General features: G+C 49.0%; 2 protein-coding genes and 1 non-coding gene across 3 annotated transcripts; 1 reads left to right on the plus strand and 2 right to left on the minus strand.

Annotated features, from left to right (window-relative positions):
• Positions 1–5,889: 5,889 nt before the first annotated feature.
• Positions 5,890–7,459, minus strand: LOC132233086 (acyl-CoA 6-desaturase-like). The gene is given in 2 exon segments (XM_059693169.1): positions 5,890–6,685; positions 6,688–7,459. Coding segments are annotated over 2 exon segments (1,332 nt in total). The 5' UTR covers positions 7,403–7,459; the 3' UTR covers positions 5,890–6,068.
• Positions 7,460–10,036: 2,577 nt separating this feature from the next.
• RMI2 (RecQ mediated genome instability 2) lies at positions 10,037–15,943 on the plus strand. The gene is made up of 2 exons (XM_059693170.1): positions 10,037–10,368; positions 15,173–15,943. The coding sequence occupies exons 1-2, from the start codon at positions 10,065–10,067 to the stop codon at positions 15,319–15,321; spliced, it is 453 nt and encodes a 150-aa protein (XP_059549153.1). The 5' UTR covers positions 10,037–10,064; the 3' UTR covers positions 15,322–15,943.
• Positions 15,944–21,895: 5,952 nt separating this feature from the next.
• Positions 21,896–22,023, minus strand: LOC132233979 (small Cajal body-specific RNA 4). Its single transcript, XR_009452816.1, has one exon. It is a non-coding gene; the product is annotated as a small Cajal body-specific RNA 4 (non-coding RNA).
• Positions 22,024–24,449: the final 2,426 nt, after the last annotated feature.

Below are 24,449 nucleotides of genomic sequence, written 5' to 3' on the forward strand. Positions count from 1 at the left end.
TATTGGCTGTGTAGAGTACGACTGGTCAACATGGATTCAAAGACCCAGCCCCCTTTCGCCAGGTGGGACACTTCTGCAGGGCTGTCTCAGCTCCATAACTTCTGATGGGACCACATTGCACCTCAGCTCCTCCCTCGGCTCCTGCTTCCCTCACTACCTGGCAGGTGCTACCCTTAGTGTACCTGATTGCTAATCTGCCAGCTTCCCAGGTGACCTGCCAAGCCATAACCTTGCCAATTCATTAATTCAACAGGTATGTGTGGAACAACTACCATGTCTCAGGCATTGTTCTAGGATCCACCAGTGACCCCAAACAGACCAGGACTGTTTGTGGAGGGATGTGGGCCATCTGGTTTTCAGATTTCCCTGAGACTAGCTCAGCTCCCAGCCCCACCATTGCCATGCCACCTGCAGACGCTCTGGCTCTGCTTCAACTTCCTGAACTGGTCTCAGAGGATGTGGACTCGTGCAGCGGGAGTAAGGGAGCAGACTCGGGTAGCTCAGGTCTCTGGAGTCACAGATCCAGGTTCAAATTCCAGCTTGGTGCTTTTTTGCATTTTCCTAATGACTAATGATGTTGAGCATCTTTTCATGTACTTATTGGCCATTTTTATATCCCTTTGAGAGAAAATTCTATTCAAGTCCTTTGCACATTTTTAAATTGTATTATTTGTCTTTTTGTTGCTGAGTTGCAAGTGCTCTTTTATAGATACTGGATACTGGACTTGCATCCGATATGTGCTTTGCAAAAATTTCTCTCTTTCTTTAATTGTCTTTTCACTTTCTTTGTAATGTCCTTTGATGTGCAAATGTTTTTAATTTTGATGAAGTCCAATTTATTTGTCCTGTTGCTTGTGCTTTTGGTGTCATTTCTAAGACTCTATTGCCATATCCAAAGTTGTGAAGATCTATCCCCATGTTTTCTTCTAAGAGTTTTATAGTTTTAGCTTCTACATGCAGGGTTTTGATCCATTTTTTATATGACATGAAGTAGGGGTCCAACTTCTTTCTTTTGCATGGTGTTCCAACACCATTTGTTGAATAGACTATTCTTTCTCCCATTGAATGATCTTGTTGGCCCTTATCAAAAAGCAACTGGCCATAGATACATGAGTTATTTCTCTGAAATGCAACGAAAAGTGAGATGGATAGATGGGTGGATAGAGAGAAGGACAGGTGGATAGAGATCCGATAAGGTGAGTAAACTGTTCATTGTGGAATCTAAATGATGGCTCCCTACAACTCTTTCAATAATACAATGTCGGGGTGATTATAGGTTGCAGGTCTGCACCACAGCCTTCCTGCATCAGAACCCTGCATTAACTCATGGACTTGATTGCTGTAGGCTAAGTGCCATTTGAGCCTCCATTTCCTCCTTTGCCAAGGTCTCTGGCAGGGATTTGTGGATGAAATGAGCAGACATAGATATAGCAGCTGGCACCATGCACAGCCTGGAGTAGTAGTGGCAGAAGCAGTTGCTATTATTATTATCATTATTATTATTAACCTGGAAAGATGGCTCTTACTTCTAAAAAGTGGGCTTTGCTTAGGGGCTCCTCTAGAAAGCTAGAAGAAGGGCTGGTCACCTTGAGTGGGCGTGGAAATGCAGGCATCACCATTGGGGCAGGGGACCCAGGAGTGTTGGTCAATGAGAGGTGTAACTCCACCTCTCCCCACCCTGGCTTGGGCCTGCAGTTCCATGGCTGGGGCCTATAGAAAGGAGGATCCCAGGGTCTGGCTTGGAGTCAAGAGAAGGGGGCACCAGAGGCAAGAAGTGTTGGTCGTCCAGTGACCTTCTGGTGATGAATGAGGGAATAGGAAGCCCGCTTGTCACTGGGTGGGGGAGGGCATTAGCAACAAGTAAGTAGTCTGAGTCTCAAGAGCACTTTAGTGTCCACCTCACTCCAGACGCTGTATTATTGAGAGGGTTGTGCAGTGAACACTGATGAGCACACCATTTAGATTCTATAATGAATAGTTTACTCACCTCTATTATCGCATCTCTATCTGCCTGTCCTCTATCTGCCTGTCCTCTCTATTCATCCATCCCCATCCACCTTACTTTTTGTTGCACTTCAGAGAAAGTTGCAGACATTTATATGCCCCCCTCCCCCACTCCCTGCATACTTTGGCATTATCTCATTAACTAAATTTAAGTTGTTTATTATATATATGTATATACATACGCATACATATATACACACACATACGTATGTGTACATATGTATGTGTATATGTATACACGTATATATGTTTAAATATATTTTTATTGATTTCAGAGAGGAAGGGAGAGGGAGAGAGAGAAACATCAATGATGAGAGAGAACCATTGATTGGCTGCCTCCTGCATGCCCCCTACTGGGGATTGAGCCTACAACCCAGGCATGTGCCCTGACCAGGAATCAAAGTGCGACCTCCTGGTTCACAGGTCTACGCTCAACCACTGAGCTATGCTGGCCAGGCCTAAGTTGTGTGTTTTTTATAGAACCTGCATTTTTTTTTTTTAATTCCCGAGGGAATTCTTCCCTGGTGATGACCCAGCATAGTGGGTAAGAGTCCCCTTCACCTGGGGGCTTGATTATTGAAAGATACCTGGGAGGGACCCTTTGTTCCAGGTGAGGATCAGAACCATTGGCTCCACCTCTTACCAGTTGTGTGGTCCTGGGCAGGTCACATCACCTCTCCAGGCTTCAATTTCTTCAGCTATAAAATGGGCTTAAGAAAAGCTCGCTCTCTTTAGGGTTGTCATAAGACTCTGCACATGAAGCACCTGGCATGGTGCTTAGCACATAGTAAATGCTCAGCTAACTGCTGCTATTTTGAAGATGCCATTGCATGTATATCCTTCCAGAACAGCCGTGGGCAAACTACGGCCCACGGGCCAAATCCGGCCCGTTTGAAATGAATAAAACTAAAAAAAAAAAAAAAGACCGTACCCTTTTATGTAATGATGTTTACTTTGAATTTATATTAGTTCACACAAACACTCCATCCATGCTTTTGTTCCGGCCCTCCGGTCCAGTTTAAGAACCCATTGTGGCCCTCGAGTCAAAAAGTTTGCCCACCCCTGTTCCAGAACAAACCCCTATTTTTTGGGTGGTAGGGTTTGGTCTTTGTCCCAGGCAACCAGAGCGTTTTAGATCTTATCTGTCTAGGCGAATGGGCAGGTTGCGTGTGAGGCCACGGCCCAGAATTCCCCTTGCCTTACCTTTGTCCTCAGGTGGCAGGAAATCCCCTTTCCAGAAGGCTTTGATCTCACTTGGAAGCTGGGGGTAGAGAGGGAGATAATCTTCCATGGAGGTGAGTGCCCCCTAGCATGTGTCAATACACCCCAGTTGTCTGCTCACAACAATAATTTGAGACTCCAATTTCGCAACCTCGGAAGCTAGTGAAACGCTGCTAGCAACCTCTTGGATATTTTTTTTTAGGAGATTCCGAGGAGCTGCATGTTAGTTTCCACACAAGCTGCCCAGACAACAGGAGAAGAGCTTGCATTCTAGGGATGTGAGTGCAGACTGCCTGTCCATGGGCCAGAGTCACCCACAGAGCCTTTCAGGGGCGCAGAGCCTTTGGTTGTCTGTCTTAGACTTGAATAGGTTGCCAACAATTTTTAAAGATATTTTTATTGATTTTTAGAGAGAGAGAAGGAAGAGGAAGCGAGAAAGAGAAACATGGATGTCAGAGTGGAACATCGATCGGCTGCCTCCTGCACGCCCCCAACTGGGGGATCTAGCCGGCAACCAGGGCATGTGTCCCGATCGGAAAGCAAATTGGCAACCTCTGAGATGGGACGACACTCAACCAACTGAGCCATACCAGCCAGGGGGCCAAAAATTTTTTAAATAAGATTACACATTAAAATGTCCTGAAAAAATCAAATCTGGCCACACTGGACCCATTGGCTGAGTGTGGCAACCAATGGCTGAGTGTGATCAGCCTCTTTATTGGGACACATGAAGGCTAGTTTGTCACTCTTACACCAGGGTTACCTGCCTGGCTGCTGTTGGCATCTGAGTTTGGACCCCTGACCTAGCTGGTGTTTTGGAAAAATTACTCTGCCAGCAACAAGGTATGGGGCTTGAGGTGTGTGTGTGAATTTGAAGGCCAAGGGAATAGTGGGATATTCCCAGGCTCTCAGAAGAGTCATGGAACAATCCCTGCAAAGCTCTTAGGGCAGGGCCTGGCTCAATATGTTTTAGCTGCTTTATAAAAACCAGCTCTTGAATCCCAGCAACAACACAGAGTGGTGCCTGGTACGTGGTGCCTTGTTGTGTTGTATTTTGTGCCTTTAAATCAACGCAGCAGATTCAAACAACAGCAGCCTCCTGAGCACCACACCCTCTGTCTGAGGAACAGCAGCTGTACGTGAAACCTTCCCCTACCAGCCAGAAGAGCTACCACAGCTGTGAACAGCACCCACCAGAGGAGCTGCTGCCAACTGAGAAGCAGCTGCTACCGCAACCGCCCGAAGAGCAACCACAGCCCAAGGAGTCACTGCCACCAAGGGAGCAGCCACTGAACGACTCAACGTCTAGATATGTCAGTGTGATCAAACATGGGTAGACAAAGAAACCCCCAAAGGAAAGAAAAAGAGGACTCGCCAGAAAAGCAGCTAAGTGATACAGAGGCATGCAGCATGACCGAAAAAGAATTCAGAATAAGGGTCCTAGAGTGCATAAACCGGATGGAGGAAAAAAATCAACAACTTATGCAAGAAGCAAGAAGAAACAGATGGAAAAATCAATAACTTAAGTAAGACCCAAGAAGAAATGAAGAGTGATATAGCTGCAATAAAAAACACCATTGAAAGTATCAACAGTAGACTAGAAGCAGAAGACCGAATTAGTGAATTAGAAGACAAGGAAGCAAAACACACCCAAACTGTACTGCAATTGGAGAAAAAAATTAAAAGACAGGAGGAGAGCCTAAGGGAGCTTTGGGACAACATGAAACGAAACAACATATGAATAATAGGGGTGCCAGAACAACAGAAAGAGGAACAAGGATTAGAAAACCTACTCGAAGAAATAATATCAGAAAACTTTCCTGAGGTGGGGAAGAAAAAAGTCACACAAGCCCAGAGAGTCCCAAACAAGGTGAACCCGAAAAGACCCACACCAAGACACATCATAATTAAAATGCCAAGAGCAAAAGACAAAGAGAGAATCTTAAAAGCAGCAAGAGAAAGAAACTCAGTTACTTACAAGGGAATACCCATACGACTGTCAGCTGATTTCTCAACAGAAACTTTGCAGGCCAGAAGGGAATGGCAAGAAATATTCAAAGTGATGAATGCCAAGAACCTACAACCAAGATTACTTTATCCAGCAAAACTATCATTCAGAACTGAAGGTCAGATAAAGAGCTTCACAGATAAGGAAACGCTAAAGGAGTTCATCACCACCAAACCAGTATTATATGAAATGCTGAAAGGTATCCTTTAAGAAGAGGAAGAAGAAGAAAAAGGTAAAGATACAAATTATGAACAACAAACATGCATCTATCAACAAGTGAATCTAAGAATCAAGTGAATAATAATCTGGTGACCATAATAGGATCAGGGACATAGAAAGGGAATGGACTGACTCTTCTTGGGGGGGAAAGGGGTGTGGGAGATGCGGGAAGAGGCTGGACAAAAATCGTGCACCTATGGATGAGGACAGTGGGTGGGGAGTGAGGGCGGAGGGTGGGGCGGGAACTGGGAGGAGGGGAGTTATGGGGGGGAAAAAGAGGAACAAATGTAATAATCTGAACAATAAAGATTTAATTAAAAAGATTAACACTATTGTCAATTTTACTAACATTGTAAGAATTTAGATTTAATTCTACTGGCAAATAAAAAAAGCATAGGAATTTGCTTTTGTTCAAAGAAAAAACAACAACAAAAAACTAAGACCAGTTCCTTACGGATCCATCTGCCTCGAAGGGACAGCAGCTCCTCCGGCCACGTTGCCACGGCAACCGGGGGATACTGGTCCCTCCCGGCTGGGGCTGGCCACAGCTCCCACGCTGGGCTTGTCCCTGCCCCGCAGCTGCTCCCCCCTCCCACGACGCCCGCAGGCTGTGGTGTTACTTGTGGAGGTAGGCGTCCAGCCACAGCTCCCCGGACTTCTTCAGGGACCCGACGATGTCCTGCAAGGCCCTCAGCAGCGGCTTCTCCTGGTACTCGATGCCGTGCTTGGCGCACAGCGACCTCACCAGCGGGGCCACCTTGTGGAAGCTGTGCCGGGGCATTGTGGGGAAGAGGTGGTGCTCGATCTGGAAGTTGAGGTGCCCGCTGAACCAGTCGTTGAAGAAGGACTGCTCCACGTTGCAGGTGGCTACCAACTGGCTGCTGAACCAGTCACGGTAGGGCTCTCGGTCAATGTCCATGACGATGTGATTCATCTGCGTGACCCACACAAACCAGTGGCTCTCCAGGAACCTGATGAAGTTGAGGAAGAGGATGGCTCCCAGGACGCCGTAGAAAGGGACGTAGGTGGCGAAGTAGCGGGCGTAGTAGCTGATGGGCCAGGCCAAGTCCACCCAGTCTTTGCGGACGATCATGGTCCTGATGATCTCGTAATGGAAGTACAGGGGGATGAGCAGCGGCGGCCCAATCAGGAAGAAGTACCTGTGCTGGTGGTTGTAGGGCAGGTATTTCAGCTTCTTCTTGCGGTATTCAATGGGCTGCCCCTCGCCCAGCAGAAGAGGTGCAGCATGTCCACGTCCGGGTCCTTCTGGAAGATGTTGGGCTTGGCGTGATGCTGGAAGTGGCGATGGTTCCACCAGTTGGCAGAGACACCCTTCAAGTGGCCGATGACGAACTTGTGGACGATGTGGTTCCACGTGGACTTCTTGTAGACAGAGAGGTGGCCTTAGTCGTGCTGCAGCCAGCCGGCCTGGGCCTGCGAGGTAGCGAGGACAAAAGCCGTGATGAAGGTCGGGATCCAGCCGTTGCCGAAGTAGAAGATGGTGAACCAGGCGAGGCTCTCCATGACGATGATGTGGGCCAGCAGGAGGAGGAAGAGCAGGTGGTTGCTCTTGAACAGGTTCATGTCCTCGGCCGTCTTCCTCAGGGCGCGGAAGTCCTCGGTGATCTGGGAATTCTTGCCGCGGTCCTGGCTGGGTTCCTCCGGCGCCAGCTCGCCGATCAGCAGGGGCTTCAAGAACTTGCGCACAAAATCAAGGTCACGGTGGAAGGCTTGGAAGGCATCCGTGGAGTCTTCCCCCGCGTAGTGCCCGATCACGCGGTGGCCCCCCGGGTGCCGGCTGGACCACTTGGTGATGTTGTAGACCTTGCGGGCGATGACGAGCCACTTGTCCGTGCGCAGGTTGTGCTTCTGAATCTCCTCCCAGCTGAAGGTGGGCATAGGCGCCTCGCGATCGGGAGCCCCCTCACCCTGGTTCTTCCCCTTCCCCATGGTGCCTGCAGATCGGAGTGCCCCGCGCACAGCAGCAGCCCTGGCGCCGGTTGCCCGAGAGTGAGAGAGTGCGGCCCAGCCTTGCACTCCTTGGGCTTTTGTCTTCTCCTCCTCTTTCTTCTCCTCCTTCTTCTCCTCCTCCTCCTCCTCCTCCCCTCCCCCTCCCCCTCCCCCTCCCCCTCCCGCTCCTCCTCCTCCTCCTCCCCCCGCGCCCCTCCCCCCACTTCTTCGACGTTGCTGGGAGCGGGCTGCACAGTGTCCCTCGGAAGATCCCCGGCTCCCCGGTGCCCCGAGCTGTCCCCTCCTTCGCCCGCCAGCCCGCGCTGGACTTTTGCCACCAGTAAGAACTCGGTGCTCAGGGCCTCACCGCCTCCCCCGCCCAGCCCCCGGGGTCCCCCCCCTCCCCCCCCGCCCCGGGCTCCGCATCCTCCAGCCGCCCGGGTTTCCACAGCGATCAGCAGTGGGCCCGGAGGATCTTTCGAAGGCCAGCGCCCTGGAGTGGTCTGGCTCCCCCGCCCGCCCCCGCCGGGGCGGCCCTGCAGCGGGCGAGATGTGTCCCACGTCCTCCCTCGCCTTGCCCTCGCCGCCGCCAGGCTTGGAGCCCTCGGGGGCGCACGTGCACGCGCGCACACACACGCCCGTGCACGGTTTGCACCTGATGCTGCACAAAGACGGCTAGGTCCTGGGGAGGGGAGGGAAGGGGAAGGGAGGGGAGGGGAGGGGAAGGGAGGGGACGGGAGGGGAAGGGAGGGGAGGGGAGGCGAAGGGAGGGGAGGGGAGGCGAAGGGAGAGGAGGGGAGGGGGGTGGGCGGGCTGGTGGCGCCGGGGACTCCCCTCCCCAGCTCGCTGGTGACTGTGCATTTCTTTTGTAAGAAATATAGTAATATATGTATTAATTAAATTTTATTTTATGTTATTAAAATATAATAAATAGCCCTGGTTGGTTTGCTTAGTGGTAAGAGTCTCAGCTCACAGACCGAAGGGTCCTGGGTTCAATTTCTGGTCAAGGGCACATACCTTCCAGCAGGTTCAATCCCCGCCTCTGGTCAGGGCTCCAGCAGGAGGCAACCAATCCATTTGTCTCTCTTTTCTCTCTCTCTCCCCTTCCCTTCTACTCTCTAAAAATCAATGGAAAAAATGTCCTCGCTCATGGGGGAGGATATGTTATATATATAATAGAAGAGTAATTTTACCAGCTGTCCCTGTCCCTCTTCTCAGCCTTCTCTCTTGACCTAATTCTTTTTTTTTCTTTAAAGAATGTCATCTTTCTTTAAAAAATATATTTTATTGATTTTTTAGAGAGAGGAAGGGAGAGAGATAGATAGTCAGAAAGATAGATGAGAGAGAAACATCAATCAGCTGCCTCCTGCACATCTCCTACTGGGGATGTGCCCGCAACCCAGGTACATGCCCTTGACCGGAATCGAACCTGGGGCCCTTCAGTCTGCAGGCCGATGCTCTATCCACTGAGCCAAACCGGTTTTGGCATGAATGTCATCTTTTTAAAAAGATTTTTTTCAGAGAGGAATGGAAAGGAAGAGAGAGAAACATCAATGAGAGGGGAAACATCGATCAGCTGCCTCCTGCACACCCCCATCAGAGATCAAGCCCCCAACCCAGGCATGTGCCCTGACGGCGGGTCGGGGTGGGGGCAGGGGGGGGGGAATCCAATCTGCAACCTCTTAGTGCATGGACCGCCACTCAACCACTGAGCATACCAGCCATGCTTTGGGCTTGACTCAATTCTTTTTTGTTTTGTTTTGTTAATCCTCCCCCCAGGGTATTTTTCCACTGCTTTTCATAAAGCATGGGAAGGGAGGAGGGTGGGGGGAGAGAAAGAGAGGGTGGGGGGAGAGAAAGAGAGATATCAACTGGTCGCCTCCAGCGTTGACCGAAAATCGAACCTGGGACCTTTTGGTGTGCGGGCTGATGATCCAACTACTGAGCCACATTGGCCAGGGCTTGACTCAACTCTTGATCACTCCCAACAAACATGAGCTCATAATGGTACTATTCCTTTCAGTATTTACTATCTATTAACCCCAGAGTACGCTCCTATGCAAGGAGATGTAAAGATATAGTCACGTTCTCCAGGTGATAAGCATGCACGCCAAATTTTAAGGTGTGTTAAACAGGTTTTTTACTTCCCTACATTTATTATTTTGAAAATATATATTTTTATTAATTACAGAGGAAGAAAGGAGGGAAGGGAGGGAGGGAAGGAAAGAAGGAGGGAGGAAGGGAGGGGAAGAAGGAGGGAGTGGGGAGGGGATGAGGGAGGGATAGGAGCATCAGCGATGAGAATCATTGATGGGCTGCCTCCGACACGCCCCCCACTAGGGCTTGAGCCCACAACCCGGGGAATATGCCATGACCTGGAATCTAACAGAGACCTTCTGGTTCATAGGTAGATGCTCAACCATTGAGCCACACAGGCCGGCTCCCTTTATTTATTCTCTTAATTCATATCCATTCATTCCCAGCTTGGGGGCGGTTATTTACGTGCGCATGCGCTACCCTGGCGGCTTGTGTGGGCGGCGCCACCGGGAGGTCCCGCCTTCTGACCGACCATTGGCCGGCTCCACCAGCTCTCCCCTGATTGGTGTCCGTAGGCCGGCCCCGCTGCCTATCAAAGTTGGCGGGAAAGTGGCTGCCGAGCGTAATGGCAGCGGCAGAGGGGGCGGACTCGTTTTCGGGCGGCGGCCCGGGGGCAGTGAGGCTGCCGTCGTCACCGCCGATCAAGGTGCTGGCGGAGCAGCTGCGGCGCCACACGGAAGGCGGCCCGGGCGCGTGGTGGCTGTCTCGGGCGGCGGCGGGCCGCGCGCCGCTGGAGCTGGCGGCCGTGTGGATGCAGGGCACGGTGGTGGAGGCGGGCGGCGGCAAGGCGCGGCTGCGGGACCCGAGCGGGACCTTCTCGGTGTGCGGCCTGGAGCGGGTGCCGCGCGGGCGGCCCTGCGTCGCCCCAGGTAATGGCCAGAGTAGAACTCGGGGCTGACCCTTGTTGTGTGCGGCCAGAGGGCAGGGCCTGGTCGTCCCTCCTCCGGGCTTTGCCAGTGCCGGTTCCCAGCTTCAGGACCCTTCCTTCCGGTTCCCACCCCAGTCTGGCGTCGCCCCAGCTGACCTGATGATAGGCATCACCTGCAGCCGGATTTTTTAAAGTGCAGGTTCCTAGGACCAGCGTCCCGCACCTCCCCAACACACACACTCCATGCAGCGCGCGGGCGCACACACACATACACACCTCCTAGTTGTAATCTCCAGGGAAGGGACCCCAGCATTGTTTTTGCAACAAGCCCCTCCCCAGGAGGTGATTTTTCAAAAAATTGTGACCATTGTGTCTCACCATGAAATAAGTACTCCTGTTCCCTTGCCCCAGCCCCTGCCCCATTGTTGAGCGCCCCTCCCCCTCAGCCCTCTGCTGCAGCATTAGCCCAGCACAGGGCCAGCGAACTGCAGGCTGCCTCCTCTCTTCAGAGGGTCGACAAGCTGAAAACAGTTTTTACATTTCCAAATGGAAAGAAGTAATATTCAAGCATCAGTGGAATTCAAGCATCAGTATCTCTAAAGGTTTTCTTTGAGATAAAACTTTAATACATTTCTGTATTTTTTCCTTTTATAGATTTGAGAGAGAGGAAGGGAGAAGGAAAGAGAGCATCGATTGGTTGCCTTCCACACTCACTCCTCAACCTGGGCATGTGCCTTGAGTAGGAATCAACCTGTGACCTTTGGGTGCACTGGATTATGCTTAACCAACTGAGCCACACCGGCCAGGGCTCTAAGTAAAGGTTTATTGCGACACATTTATATACTATCCAGGGCTGTTTTCGCATTACAACCGCAGAATCAAGTATTGCGATAGACACACTATCCTCTGCAAAGCCTGAAATATTTCAGTATCTGGCCCTCTACAGAAAAAGTTTGCTGACCCTTGGCCTAGCATGCAACTGGAGCTGCTTGGTGTCTCCCATGTCTAGTCCCAGCCATGGCATGACTTTGGCATCAGTAGGTACCTTAGCATTTGAACTGATGGGCATTGGTGAACCTGTCTGACTTACCCACTGCCTGAATGCCTGCAGGCAGGGGTCGTGGCATTGCCTTTCCTTAATTAATACTAAATCTTGATTGACAGCCTAGTTATTGCCTGCTGGCAGGGAGCCAAGAAAGTAAACAGACCACTAAAACACGAAGTAATATCTAGGCTTGAGCACAGGTTGCCAGAGGCGCAGAGGAGCGGCAACCTGCCCAGGCCTGTAGGGTCAGGGAAGGCTTATTGGAGGAGGTGACCTGAAGGATGTGTTGGAGTTACCTGTAGGGACCAATCTACCCAGGTTGCCTAGGATGGAAGGGGGTCCAGGCAACCCCTGTGGAACTTTCAGTTTTAAAACCAGAACAGTTGGTCACCCTATGTCTGTCTGAGGCAGGAGATTGTCCAGGTCTATGGAACAGCATGTGCAGAGCCTTGGAGGTGAGAGAGAGCCCCGTACCTTTGGGGAGCCTGACGCAGAATGTGGGGCAACAGTGAAAGGTGGGAGGGCTCCCATCCTGCTGAGCTTTTGTGGAAGGACCTGCCTGTTTCAAGGTGGCCATTGGCTATATTCATCATGTCAGTGCTGTACTCCCATTGCTTTCTTCTCTGGAACAGCCAGCAGTGTGTTTCCATAAATGTCAGGGGCTGCATATGCAGAATTGAGTCAGAACTCTCCCAGTCTGCAGTGGAGAGGGGAGAAACACAGTGCCAAGACTGCACGTTGGGATCAGAGGGCTCTGGAGGCAGGAGCTGCGTTTGAGAAAGGTTGCTGATGCAATGCGATAGGGATGGTTGTGAAGAGGAAGCAGCTGGAAGCAGACCAGCTGGAAGCGATTGAAATGTCCAGGGGATGAAGGCCTGACCAAAGGGGAGACAGTGGGGAGAGACGATGGAGGAGCAGGAATGGGTAGACTAGACAGGTCTAGTAGCCAGCTTGTCTGATCTCAGGCAGGAGAGCACGCATGCCTTTGAGCTCATCCCTCTAGTTGTGGGTGCCTTCCCAGTGCGTCTCCTGTTAGCTCTCCTGGTTAGGATCTCCTGGGGCTTGTTCTTTCTTTTCCTGTGTCTTTGTTCATTGTTTGTTTGTTTTTTGAGCGTTCTGTCTTTACCAGCACTTCAGGGCCATTCACAGAGGGTATGGCAAATGTATTTTTAGAACTAGCCTCTGTCACTGAGGAATGCTATGTTATTTGCTTAGTAGAATCTGGAGGCGAGTTCAGGGAAACCTAACTGCATCCTTTCAGGAGTTGAAAACCAGAGGGTCAGGTGTCAGCTTGCCTGGCTTCCTTCAGTCAGACCCACATGCAGACTCAGCCCTGCTGTTGGAGGCATTGTGATTAAAGTGGCCTGGAAGGGCATGGAGGGGGCCTGGCAGCGTGCCTGCCCCTCCTGCTGTGTTTGGGTATTTTTATACAATTGAGTTTTGTGTGGTTAAGACCGGCCAAGTTTTGCTTTCAAGGAGAGCCACTTCCCCACTAGAATGGGAAGAGAGTCACAGTTAATATGTCATTAGATCGTCCTGATGGCAGCCTGCCCTCTTGTTGATTTGCTTACGTGTACCTAGCTGGTGGTCGGGATAAAGCAGGGGGTGGCAGGGATTGGTCCTAGGCAGTTAGAACAACGGAGCAGCAGGGGGTGGGGTGGAGGGGTGCGGTAGCTTGCCCAGATCTTTTGGCAACATGGAGGGAAAATTGGATTTGCTTTGGGGCTGTTAGGGGCTGTCTTTGCAGAAAGAGGATTGGTCCCATGACCGAAACCAGTCACATACTCTGTGGCATTGAGCAAGGAACAAGGACAAGAGAAAGCTTGGGTTTTCTGCCCCTTCCTGAGAGCAGTCTGTCTAATTATAGCTCATACTCTGATGTGAGTCTTTTCCATTCCTTGGGCGTGATTGTTTTGTGCAAGATGATAGCTTGCTGATTTTTATTTTTTTAACATTTGAAAACCAGAAACCAAAGAAGATACAAATGTCATGTTCCAAGTTAAATGTTGAACTTAGGGCAGTGAAACTATCTATCTACCTATATATAAAGAGCCAGGGTCCCTAATGTCCACAATGACCAAGGCTCCACCGAACAACGGAAGTCAGTGCTGGGTTGCTGTGGCGACCCAGCACTGACTGCCGAGGGGGCTTCGGATAAGGCCCGGAGAGAGGCCTGCAGAGAGGGAGGCAGGGTCTGATCCGCAGCCTCCGTGGCAGCTGTTGATCAGCCGTTGCCTCTCTCTATCTCCCCCGGCTTTGCCAGCAGCCAGGCCTCTGTTTCTCTCTGGGCCTCCACTGGGCTGCTGATCAGCCCCGCCTCTTTGATCAGGCCCAGAGATAGGCCTGGAGACGCTGACTGGCATAGAAACCAACCACTCAGAACCAAATCTGGGTGAAGTGCCAGGAACCAATGGGTGCCTAGGAAGCAGAGCTTTTGACGCTGACTGGCATAGAAACCGATCAGTCAGAACCAAATCTGGGTGATGTGCCAGGAGCCAGTGGCTGCCTAGAAGGCGTAGCTTCTGACGCTGACTGGCATAGAAACCGACCAGTCAGCACCTAACCTGGGTGACCTGCAAAGGCAGAACCTAAGGTGGGGGCTGAGGAGGGGTTTTAAGGGCAACAGCTATTTGGTGTAAGGTGTAAGAAAGCAGTACAATTTTTTCATGACCGGTTTGGAGGTATAGTGCATATGGCTGGCTATCAGTCCAGATATAGGGATTATGTGTTTTTGTCTGCCAAGAGCATCTCCTTCTGCTGAAAAAGGCTTTTCCCCCACATTTAAGCAATCCTATCCTATATAATCTATCTATACTAAAAGGGTAATATGCTAATTAGACCGGGTTGACTGGCGGTCTTCCCGACCTCTGACTTCCTTCCGGATAAAGCCATGGTGGTGGGGGCCGAGGTAGAGGCAATTAGGGGTGATCAGGCCAGCAGGGGAGGGCAGTTGGGGGCAAGATCAGGTTGGCAGGGGGTTAGGGGCAATCAGGCCGGCAGGGAAGGGCAGTTAGGGGCGATGAGGCAGGCAGAGGCAATTAGGGGCAATCAGGCCTGCAGGGGAGGGCAGTTAGGGGTGACATCAGGCCAGCAGGAGAGGGCCATTAGGGGGCGATCAGGCAGGCAGGCAGAGGCAGGGGCGATCAGGCAGGCAGGCAGGTGAGCGGTTAGAAGCCAGCAGTCCCAGATTATGAGAGGGATGTCCGACTGCCAGTTTAGGCCCACAGGGATCGGGCCTAAACCGGTGGTCAGACATCCCCCAAGGGGTCCCCGATTAGAGAGGGTGCAGGCTGGGCTGAGGGAACCTCATCCTCCCCCTCCCCCCGCACGAATTTTATGCACCGGGCCACTAGTGTGATATGATATCAGAAAGATAGATAAATGTAAAACTTACAGAACTGTATATTACAAAGAGTGACCTATAATGTAAAGTATGGACTTTAGTTAAAAATAGTGTATCATCAATTATAACAAATGTATTTTAGCAATGTAAGATTCTCATAATAGGAGAAACTGATGAAGGGAATATACAGGAACTATGAACTTTTTGCTCTTTTTAGATAGATAGATATATTGATCACTGACCACCTTGGCATTTTGATCTCTACTCTGCATTTTTTTTTCTTTAAAGTCTCCAATTTGCCTCTCTGATAAAGTGAAGCCCTCTGAAGGACTGAATCTGTTTTATATTTGTTTGTTTTGTTTGTTTGTTTTTTGTTTTTTATCCATGTGAACATTACCATGCTCTTTTTCCTTCTAGGAAAGTATGTGATGGTAATGGGAGTGATTCAGGCCTATAGCCCTGAGCCCTGCCTTCAGGCTGTGAAGATGACAGATCTTTCTGATAATCCCGTCCATGAAAGCATGTGGGCACTGGAAGTAGAAGATTTACACAGGAATATTCCTTAGATGATGTTGGAAGTGTCATTAAAAACAACGGAAATTCTGAAAGGACTTAAGTTCTTACTCCATGTGGATTTCACGGACATTGTTCATTGTGTATTTCTCAAAAGTTCCTCGGAGAGCTGTGCTTTGGCTCACCAAGTTGTCCAGATGCAGGATTTCCAAATGCTGGGGCACTCCAGTTAACTCAGCCCCTGCTGCCCCTGAGCTCTGACGAAAAGCAGATGTTGTGTTCATTCTCTCTCTGTTTTGGTTTGTGTGTGTTCGTTCTCTCTAAAGCACACAGAAATCTCATGTTGCATTTCTCAGGTTTTACTAGTGATGATACTTTTTCCGTTACTGCTGCGATTCGATTGTATGGTACAAACTTTGAATCTCAGTCATTGTCCATGGTGATTAAAGTGTGGTTATGGGCAGGAAAATAGACTGCGTGAAAGAAGGATGACATCATGGCCCCACGACGTCTTCTCCATCAACAACTTCCATATCCAGTTCGCAAGTCAAGCAGTACAGCAGCCTCTCAAAGACACAGCTCTCTTGAACACCACTCAACCTTGAGGGTCCATTTCCCTCAGATGTGGGTGATGATAGGACATGCTGAAATTCTTTCAATATTTCTTTTTTTTTTTAAAATATATTTTATTGATTTTTTACAGAGAGGAAGGGAGAGGGACAGAGAGTCAGAAACATCGATGACAGAGAAACATCGATCAACTGCCTCCTGCACACTCCCCACTGGGGATGTGCCCGCAACCCAGGCACATGCCCCTGACCGGAATCGAACCCGGGACCCCTCAGTCCGCAGGCTGACGCTCCATCCACTGAGCCAAACTGGTTAGGGCTCAATATTTCTTGTTGAAGTTAAAATCAAGATTGATTGAGAACAACTTTCAGGCACTCAACTTCTAACTTCGGTCTTTTAACATTTGGTGAGATACTTCCAGGGAGCATCGTCCTGTGTAGAGTTCTGCGTTTTTGGTATGGAAGGACTGTTTGTTGTGATTATATTGAACACTGGATTTCTGCTCTCTGCTTCTTACCCAACCCTCTTTCCCCCTTAGATCATAAAAGTCAAAGGAGTCAGGTTTTGTTCCAACATTGCTGTCGAGTTTTGCTGGATTTATTTATCTTCTACCACTAATAAATTGTTTTACATGCTGTATGGTTTTTTTTAAATAGACCTAGTTAAGAGCATCTTTATATTTATAGAAACAAAGAGCAAAAAAAGTACGTAGTTCCCATATACCCCATTCCTCAGTATCTCATATAATTGAGGATACATTATTACTAACAAAAGTCCATAATTTACATTATGGGTCACTCTTTGTGATATACAGTCCTATAAGTTTTACATTTATCGACCATTATGGTATCATACTGCATAGTTTCACTGCTCTAAAAGTCCTGTGTGCTCCACCTGTTCACTCCTTTCTCCCCCTTCAGGCCTGGCAAACCACTGATTTTTTTTCCCATTATCTCCATAGTTTTGCCTTTTCCAGTATGTCATATAGTTGGAATCGTACAGAGAGAATTTTTTTTTCAGACTGGCTTCTTTGACTTAGTGATATACATTTAACATTTCTCATGTCTTTTCACAACTTGATACCGATTTTTTTAAAAAAGATTTTTAAACTTGATATTTTTAGAGAGAGGAAGGGAGAGAGAGAGAGAAACATTGATGTGAGCGTGAACATTGATTGGCTGCCTCCTGCACACCCCCTATTGGGGATTGAACTCATAATCTGGGCATATGCTGTGACCAGGAATGGGGCCAGCAAATTTATGGTGCATAAGATGATACTCAGCCAACTGAGCCACACTGGCCAAGGCCCGATTTCTTTTTATTGCTGAACTAGGGGCCCGGTGCACGAAATTTGTGCACTGGGTGTGGGGCGGGGGAGGGGGGAGTGTCCCTCAGCCTAGCCTGCCCCCTCTCATATACTGGGAGCCCTCAGGCGTTGACCCCCATCACCCTCCAATCGCAGGATCGGCCCCTTGCCCAGGCCTGATGCCTCTGGCCTAGGCGTCCCGCCCGGGCAGCAGGGACCTGCAGTGGCAGTGGGCGGGGAGGGGGGGGATGCCGCGATCGCGCGGGCTCCGGCCCTGCAGGAAGCCTCTGGCTGAGGTGTCCGGCCCGGGCAGCGGGGACCCACAGCTGCAGCGGCCCCGCGATCGTGGGCTTCACTTTAGGCCCAGGCAAGGGACCCCTAGCTCCCGGGACTGCCAGCTTCAACCATGTCCAGCTCCCATCGCTGGCTCCACCCCTACTTCCTGCTATCACTGGCCAGGGCGGCAAAGGCGCCTGATTCTCCGATCATGGCTAGGGGGCCCAGGGCCGCCTTTGCCCTGCCCCCCAGCTCTTAGCTCCCCCCTGGGTTTCCGATCACTCTCAGTGGCAGGGGGCTTCTTCCTGCTTTCCCTTTCGCCTCCCTGCATTGTGCCTACATATGCAAATTAACCGCCATCTTGTTGGCAGTTAACTGCCAATCTTAGTTGGCAGTTAATTTGCATATAGCCCTGATTAGCCAATGAAAAGGGTATCGTCGTACGCCAATTACCATTTTTCTCTTTTATTAGTATAGATAATACTCCACTGTATGGATGTACCATGCTTTGTTTACCCATGCACCTACTGAAGGGCACCTACTGAAATGAACGTTTGTGTGCAGGTTTTGTGGACATGTTTTCAACTTACCAGGGTAAATGCCTGGGAGCACAACTGGTGATCATGTGCAAGCCTATGCTTCACCTTGTAAGAAATTGCCAGACTGTCTCAGTTCACTGGGGCTACTATCACAAACGCCATAGACTGGGGGGGCCTAAAAACAACTGAAATTTATTTTTCACAGTTTTGAAGGCTGGAGAGTTCAAGATCAATGTACTGGCAGAATCAAGGTGCTGCTTCCTGGCTCATAGATGGCTGTGCTTTTACAGTGTCTTCACATGGCAGAAGAGAGAAGGGAGCTCTCTGGGGTCTCTACAAGGGCACTGATCCCATTCATGAGGGCTCTGCCATCCTGATCTAATCACATCTCAAAGGCCCCACATTTCAGCATCGCAATATGGGGGAACACATCTTCAGCTCTGGCACTGTCCTCCAGAGTGATTATACCGTTTTGCTTTCTCATCCGCAGTATATGAGTTTTTGTTGTTCTACATCTTTGCCAGCATTTGGTATTTTCAGTGTTTTGGATTTGCTGTGTTTTTAAACTACAGCATTTTCTTTTAAAGGTGGGCAAACTGGAAATAATGCATCATTTTTATTGCTGATCTGGGTTTGTTGACCTCTTGAAGCTTGTTTTGAGGAGGTTTATGTTCAGAGTCTGGGGATTTTCAGGCAATGTTGCTGAGCTATTTCTGGAGCTTTGCAGCCTATAGACCTGAATATGAGCCCTTCATCTGTTGTTAAGCTTGCTGTGTGACTGTAAACAAGTTACCTAACCTCTCTGAGCCTTAATTTCCTCATCTAGAAGATGCAGATTATACCCAGCTCATAGCACTGATGTGAGGAATAAATGAAGATGCATCTAAATTACTTTCATGTGTGCCTGGCACATGGTAGCCACCAAATGATTGTTGCTGGGAGGAATAGTAAGTTCTTATATCCATCAGTTGCCTTTAAAAACTATGTATATTTTTAGAATAGTTTTAGATATATAGAAAAATTACAAAGACAGTACAAAGAGTTCCCATATACCACATCCACTTTCCTTTATTATTCACATCCTACATTAGTATGGTACGTTTGTTATAATCAATGAACCAATATTGAGATATTCTTAACTAAAGTCTATACTTTAGATTTTCTTAGTTTGGTTTTCCTAATGTCCTGCTCCAGGATCCCATCCAGAACACCCCATTACATTCAGTCCTCTTGTCTCCTTAGGCTCCTCCTGGGTGGGACAGTCGATCAGCTGCTTTCGATTACCTTGACATTTAATTTTGATGTAGTCCATGGGACCTCCGTTATAAGATTCTTAGGTTAAAGCTTTATTTCACAATTATCATGGAGCTCCCAATAGTAGCCCTTGAACTGGGTACGTGGTAGGCCCCGTAGGACCTTACGCTGCGGTTCCCCTTATCTGAGACCTGCTTTTCTTCTAGAAAATTGAACCGGGCTGCTGAGAACCTCTGCCATGTTCTACCCAGTTTGTCCCTACCTAACTTCTGGTAAGTAATGCCCGATTGAAAATTGCTAATTGGGCTGGTATGGCTGCCTGAGCAGTGAAGGAACGCAGCAGTGTGGGGGTGGGAAAAGGAGGGTGCCCTGTGTTTTTCCCACAGTCCCACAGCCTGCCGGTGGCTCCCTGCGGCTCCCTGCTGGAAGTGTGCCACCTCGGCATGTTAGCCGAGCTCCTCTGGTTTCCCTGAATATTAATCTCTTCACTGTTTCGGCTAGCGTTTCCTCCTTGACATCATCAAATGAAAACACATCTTGGGTAGGGGTTTCAGCTGCTGGTACCAAATCAAAGTTGGTTTATCACCAAGCACCCCTCGCCAGAAATGGGCAGACTGTGCTCGGGCCGTGCTGCTTCTCTTTTGAAATTGGCTCTTTTCTAAGAACTGAAAATAAGCACCCGGGGCTGTGACTTCACTTTTCTTGGAACTGCTTTACATTAGAAGAAAAAAAAAGAAAAGAAACTCCTCATTTAGCTGGTTTTTGGATCACTGAGTTCCTTAATTCTTTCTGTTGCATATTCTTGTAAAGCTCATGTTTTACCACAAAAATCTTATGCATCAGGTGAAGCAGGAAGGGGAAAGAATGACATGTGAAATAGTTGTTTTGTCTCCCGGCCTGTTTATGATTTAATGGTCAAGGAGAAAAAAGACCCGAAAGACGCGCTGTGTGTAGTCGTCTGCAAATCCCAGGGGTGTCTGCCGTGACAGCATGGTCCTGAGATCTGTTGGGCCACCAAATGTCCCATGTTGCCTAGGCTCATGTTGCTAAACCTCAGGCCACGGCCCAAACTCCCAGAACAGCTGCCTGTTTGCAAGAATAAGAAGGGGGGGGGGCGGGTATTTATTTTCTGCCATAGTGACCTACATTTAGCAGACATCTTGGAGGCTGTGCAAAAAGCACATCTTTTAGGGGCCCCCTACCTGCTTGAGATAAAGAAAAGACTTAGCCACACCTGGACTCCAATCCTGGTCCTTTCCTGTCTGCACTTGGGCTTGGAGGTCAGTCTGTGAAGTGGACATAATTTGTCTACAGGGTGGTACCCGGAAAGTTCATAGAAAACCAGATTAGAGCCGCCTTCTCAGTGCAGATCTCCACAGAGGCACATTCTCTGTCTGCATTGGAGGGGCCTCCAGTGATGTGATTGTGTCTTATATCTCTCTCTGTCTCCACCCAGCATCGGGCCTTGTGTAATATATATGTGTAATATATATGGGTATACCGATATGTCGACAAAACATGTCCACAAAGAAGTCTTGCTTACCCATATATATTACAAAGTGAGTAAATGTTCAGTGAATGGCTGGTTTTTAGTTAGGAAGACAGAGGGAATATACAAGCAAAGGCACAATGTTCTTTTTAAAAATATATATATTTTTATTGATTTCAGAGAGGAAGAGAGAGAGAGAGAGAGAGAGAGAGAGAGAGAGAGAGAGAGAGAGAAATATCAATGATGAGAGAGAATCATTAATTGGCTGCCTCCTGCTTGCCTCACACTGGGGATCAAACCTGCAACCGGGCATATGCCTTTACCAGGAATTGAACTGTGACCTCCCGGTTTATAGGTCGATGCTCAACCACTGAGCCACTCTGGTCAGGCAAGGCACAATGCTCCTGAATTTGCACTTGGCACACAAGTTTTCAAATGAAAGGAGCCCTTAAAGGCCATGCTTTAGTGGACCTTTTAAATCAAGCACCCCAGGGTATTTTGTAACTGGGCTGAGGGTGCTTGCCAGAATGTTTTAGAATGTTCTGCACAAATAAAGACTCGGTAAAGACAGAAAAGTCTGGAGGAAAAGGAGGGAGACACCTGAGTTGACGAGGGAGGGTGGGGGTGGTAATGGGGGTGGAGAGAGAAATCTAGTCCTACAAGAATCATCAACCATCTCTGGATAAAGAATGCAAATTCAACCAAGAGGTATGTGCCAGGGACTGCTAGAAGCTTCCCCCTGTTACTTCATTTTACTGTGTCATTGCCCCTGTGCCTATGAAAACTGCAGCCAAGGGGATGGAAGCCCTTTGTCTAAGAGCATCTGGCTAGCAGGCTGTAGCAGAGACAGGTCTCAGGCCAGCTGGTGTCTGATGTTGTGGGGGAGGGGTCCAGGGCCTTCCTTCTGAGATGGCTTAAAAAAATGTTTTTAAAAATTTATTTCTGAGAGGGAGAGGGAGAGAGAGAGAAACATTAATAGTGAGAATCACTGATCAGCTGTCTCCCGCACACCCCCTGCTGAGGATTGAGCCCGAAACCCGGGTATGTGCCCCAACTGGAATCGAACCCGTGACCCTTCAGTCCTCAGGCCAATGCTCTAGCCACTGAGCCAAACCAGCTAGGGCTTGAGATGGCTTTTATGGAGAAACTCCTCAGACCAGCTCTGGGAGCTCTTGGGTGTTTGTTGTTTTTAAGAATGTTGGGTAATACAGGCAGCCCTGTGCTATTCTCCAATAAGGGCTGTTCTCTCCAACCCTTTTTTCTAAGAGGATTTATATCAGCAGTCTTGCTTCATCAGACTCAGCCTTCGTAGTCCTCCAGTGGGAGCTCATGGTCTTTACATTTAGGTGCTAGCACCCCCTGCTGGCGTGTGCCATCCAAAATGGGATGACAGCCAGTGGCCACAGAAGGAAGCAAAAAAACAAAACCAGGCCATAAGCTTCACAGCTGTCGACTACGGGGTGTTGCCCATTGTGGCCAAGCTGTCGTGGGGGTAGCATGTGGGGGTGGCATTGGATTTGGCAACCAGATGGGTTTCAATGGTCCTGCTTTGAGCCCCAGCTCTACTGTGTATTAACTGGGTGACTGACCTCCATCATCTGTAGCAAAGGGAAGATTTGGAGTCACAGAGATGAGGGAGCTTGTCCACATGGCTGTTAACTGGAATCCAGGCAGTCACTTCATTGGTCTTTCTGTCACCAAGCACTTCCTCAACACCTGCTGGGTTCCAGGCTCTGGGGATATGCGGTGAACAAAAGACACATGGCTGCTCCCTGTGAAGCACGGTGTCTCCTTAGCCTTCAAATCCCTCTGACCTCCCACTCTGCCTCATCTCTCTTGCTTTCCACCTGGTCTCTGCTTTTAAGGGCTCATGGCTAGATTGGGCTCATCGGGCTGATCTCCCCAGCTCAAGGCCCTTCATCTATCTAATCACATCTACAAAGTCCCCTTTGCTACATAAGGTAACATATTCATAGGTTCCAGGGATTAGCATGTGGGCATCTTTGGAGGGAAGGGAAGGCATTCTACCTACCCAGCCTGCCCTCTGACCCCTAAAGATGCAAGTCCATCCAGATGCAAAATAACTCACCCTGTCCCACAGCCCCAAAATTCCATCCCATATATAGCATCTCATCATTGAAATCATCTGTATCTGGTAGGGGGGAGGCCCTGGATATAATTCACTTGTGAACCTATGGAACTCAAGAAATAAGTTAACCCATCACCAAAATATAGTGGTGGCAACCCAGAGGGGATGCAGTCTAGTTCTGTCCCTAATCCAAGGGACCGGAGACATGACAAAGATGATGAAGAAGAAACATGGGTTCTAGCACCTGGAAACACCACACTAATACTTTTCCCTTCCTCCTGGGCAAACTGGAAAAGGGAAGGAGTTTCTCAGAGTGGCCCGTTAGCACCTATGTTTGTATCCACTGAGATGAGGAACAAGCAGAGCCAGAGTTCCCATTACATATTCCGTGCCTGTTTCAGAAAGTATGTCAGACTCAGGTCTTCCGCTACACAACCGTGCTGCCGCTTACAAGGACTTACGGTGTAATTACATATTTTCTGGGTAGCTTCAGTAATGAACGTAATCGGTCTCTGTGAGATATCACAACTGAGAGGTCAAAAAACTGTTTTAGGCTTCCCATCCAGAACAGAATGGAAGTTTACGTAACAGAGACTCTCCCAGGTACTACTGAGGCGGTGCATCCTGCACGTGGGCCTCAGCACTGTCAGGTGTGGCTCATTACCAGCCCCACCTGGGATGCCTTTAACCCAGTCTCAACCCTAATCTAAGTATTTAGAAAGCTCTCCAGGTGCATCTTAAAACCTGCCAGGTGTAGCAGCCGTATATCTACAGGTTCCTGGCCCGGGGGCAACCGGCCAGGAGTCAGAGCTGCCCTGGAGATGGTTGACTGCTGAGCCCTTTGCCTCCTCTGATGGGGACCCTGGAGTCCAGAGGAGCTGGACCTTGGCCAGAGGAAGGACAAATGAAGGATTGACACAGGGGCCCTGAGGACCAGGACCAACAGGGCCACTTGTCCCCAGTTTCCCTGAGGAAGAGGAAAAACAGGATGGGAAAAGCTCATACAAAGGAACCGGGCTACACCACCCACTGGCTGTTCTGGGCCGTCCTCGACCCTCCTTGGTGCTAGGCTGCTGCTAAGGACAACTCAAGGTACCGATATCTGGTTTTCTTTTTTTAAAAGTCCATTTAAAGGAAAATATTAAGTGAACAATAGAATGGGTGGTACGTGAACGACCTATGTTTGGGTAGACTTTGCTTTTACTTGATATTCTAGAACAGCGATTTTCAACCGTTTTCATCTCATGGTACACATAAACTACTAAAATTCTGCAGCACACACACAAACAATTTTTTTGGCCAATCTGACAAAAAAGATATGGTATAATTTTGATTGATTTACAAAAAGAAAATAGTAATTATTTACTTTTTGCTCCAAAGTGACTTAAAAAAAAATCCTCACCCAAGGATATGTTTTTATTGATTTTAGAGAGAGCAGAAGGGAGGGGGGACATCAATGTAAGAGAGAAACATCAGTGTGAGAGAGAAACATCTATTGGTTGCCTCCCCTAAGCAGCCTGACTGAGGATTAACCCTGCACACTTTTGGTGTACAGGGACGATGCTCCAACCAACTGCCACACTGGCCAGGGCTTCAAAGTGAGTTTTAAAAAAATCAGCTGCCTATACTTGTAGATAATGATTTCTGGTACCAAGAAT

This window comes from Myotis daubentonii, chromosome 4 (assembly GCF_963259705.1).
Source record: "Myotis daubentonii chromosome 4, mMyoDau2.1, whole genome shotgun sequence".
In the NCBI taxonomy this organism is placed as follows: Eukaryota; Metazoa; Chordata; class Mammalia; order Chiroptera; family Vespertilionidae; genus Myotis; species Myotis daubentonii.

Excerpts from the sequence above, each read along its gene's own strand:
- RMI2 (XM_059693170.1), top strand. The coding sequence starts at position 10,065 with ATGGCAGCGGCAGAGGGGGCGGACTCGTTTTCGGGCGGCGGCCCGGGG. Across the intron at positions 10,369-15,172 it reads GCGGCCCTGCGTCGCCCCAG|GAAAGTATGTGATGGTAATG; the intron begins GTAATGGCCAGA and ends TTTTCCTTCTAG.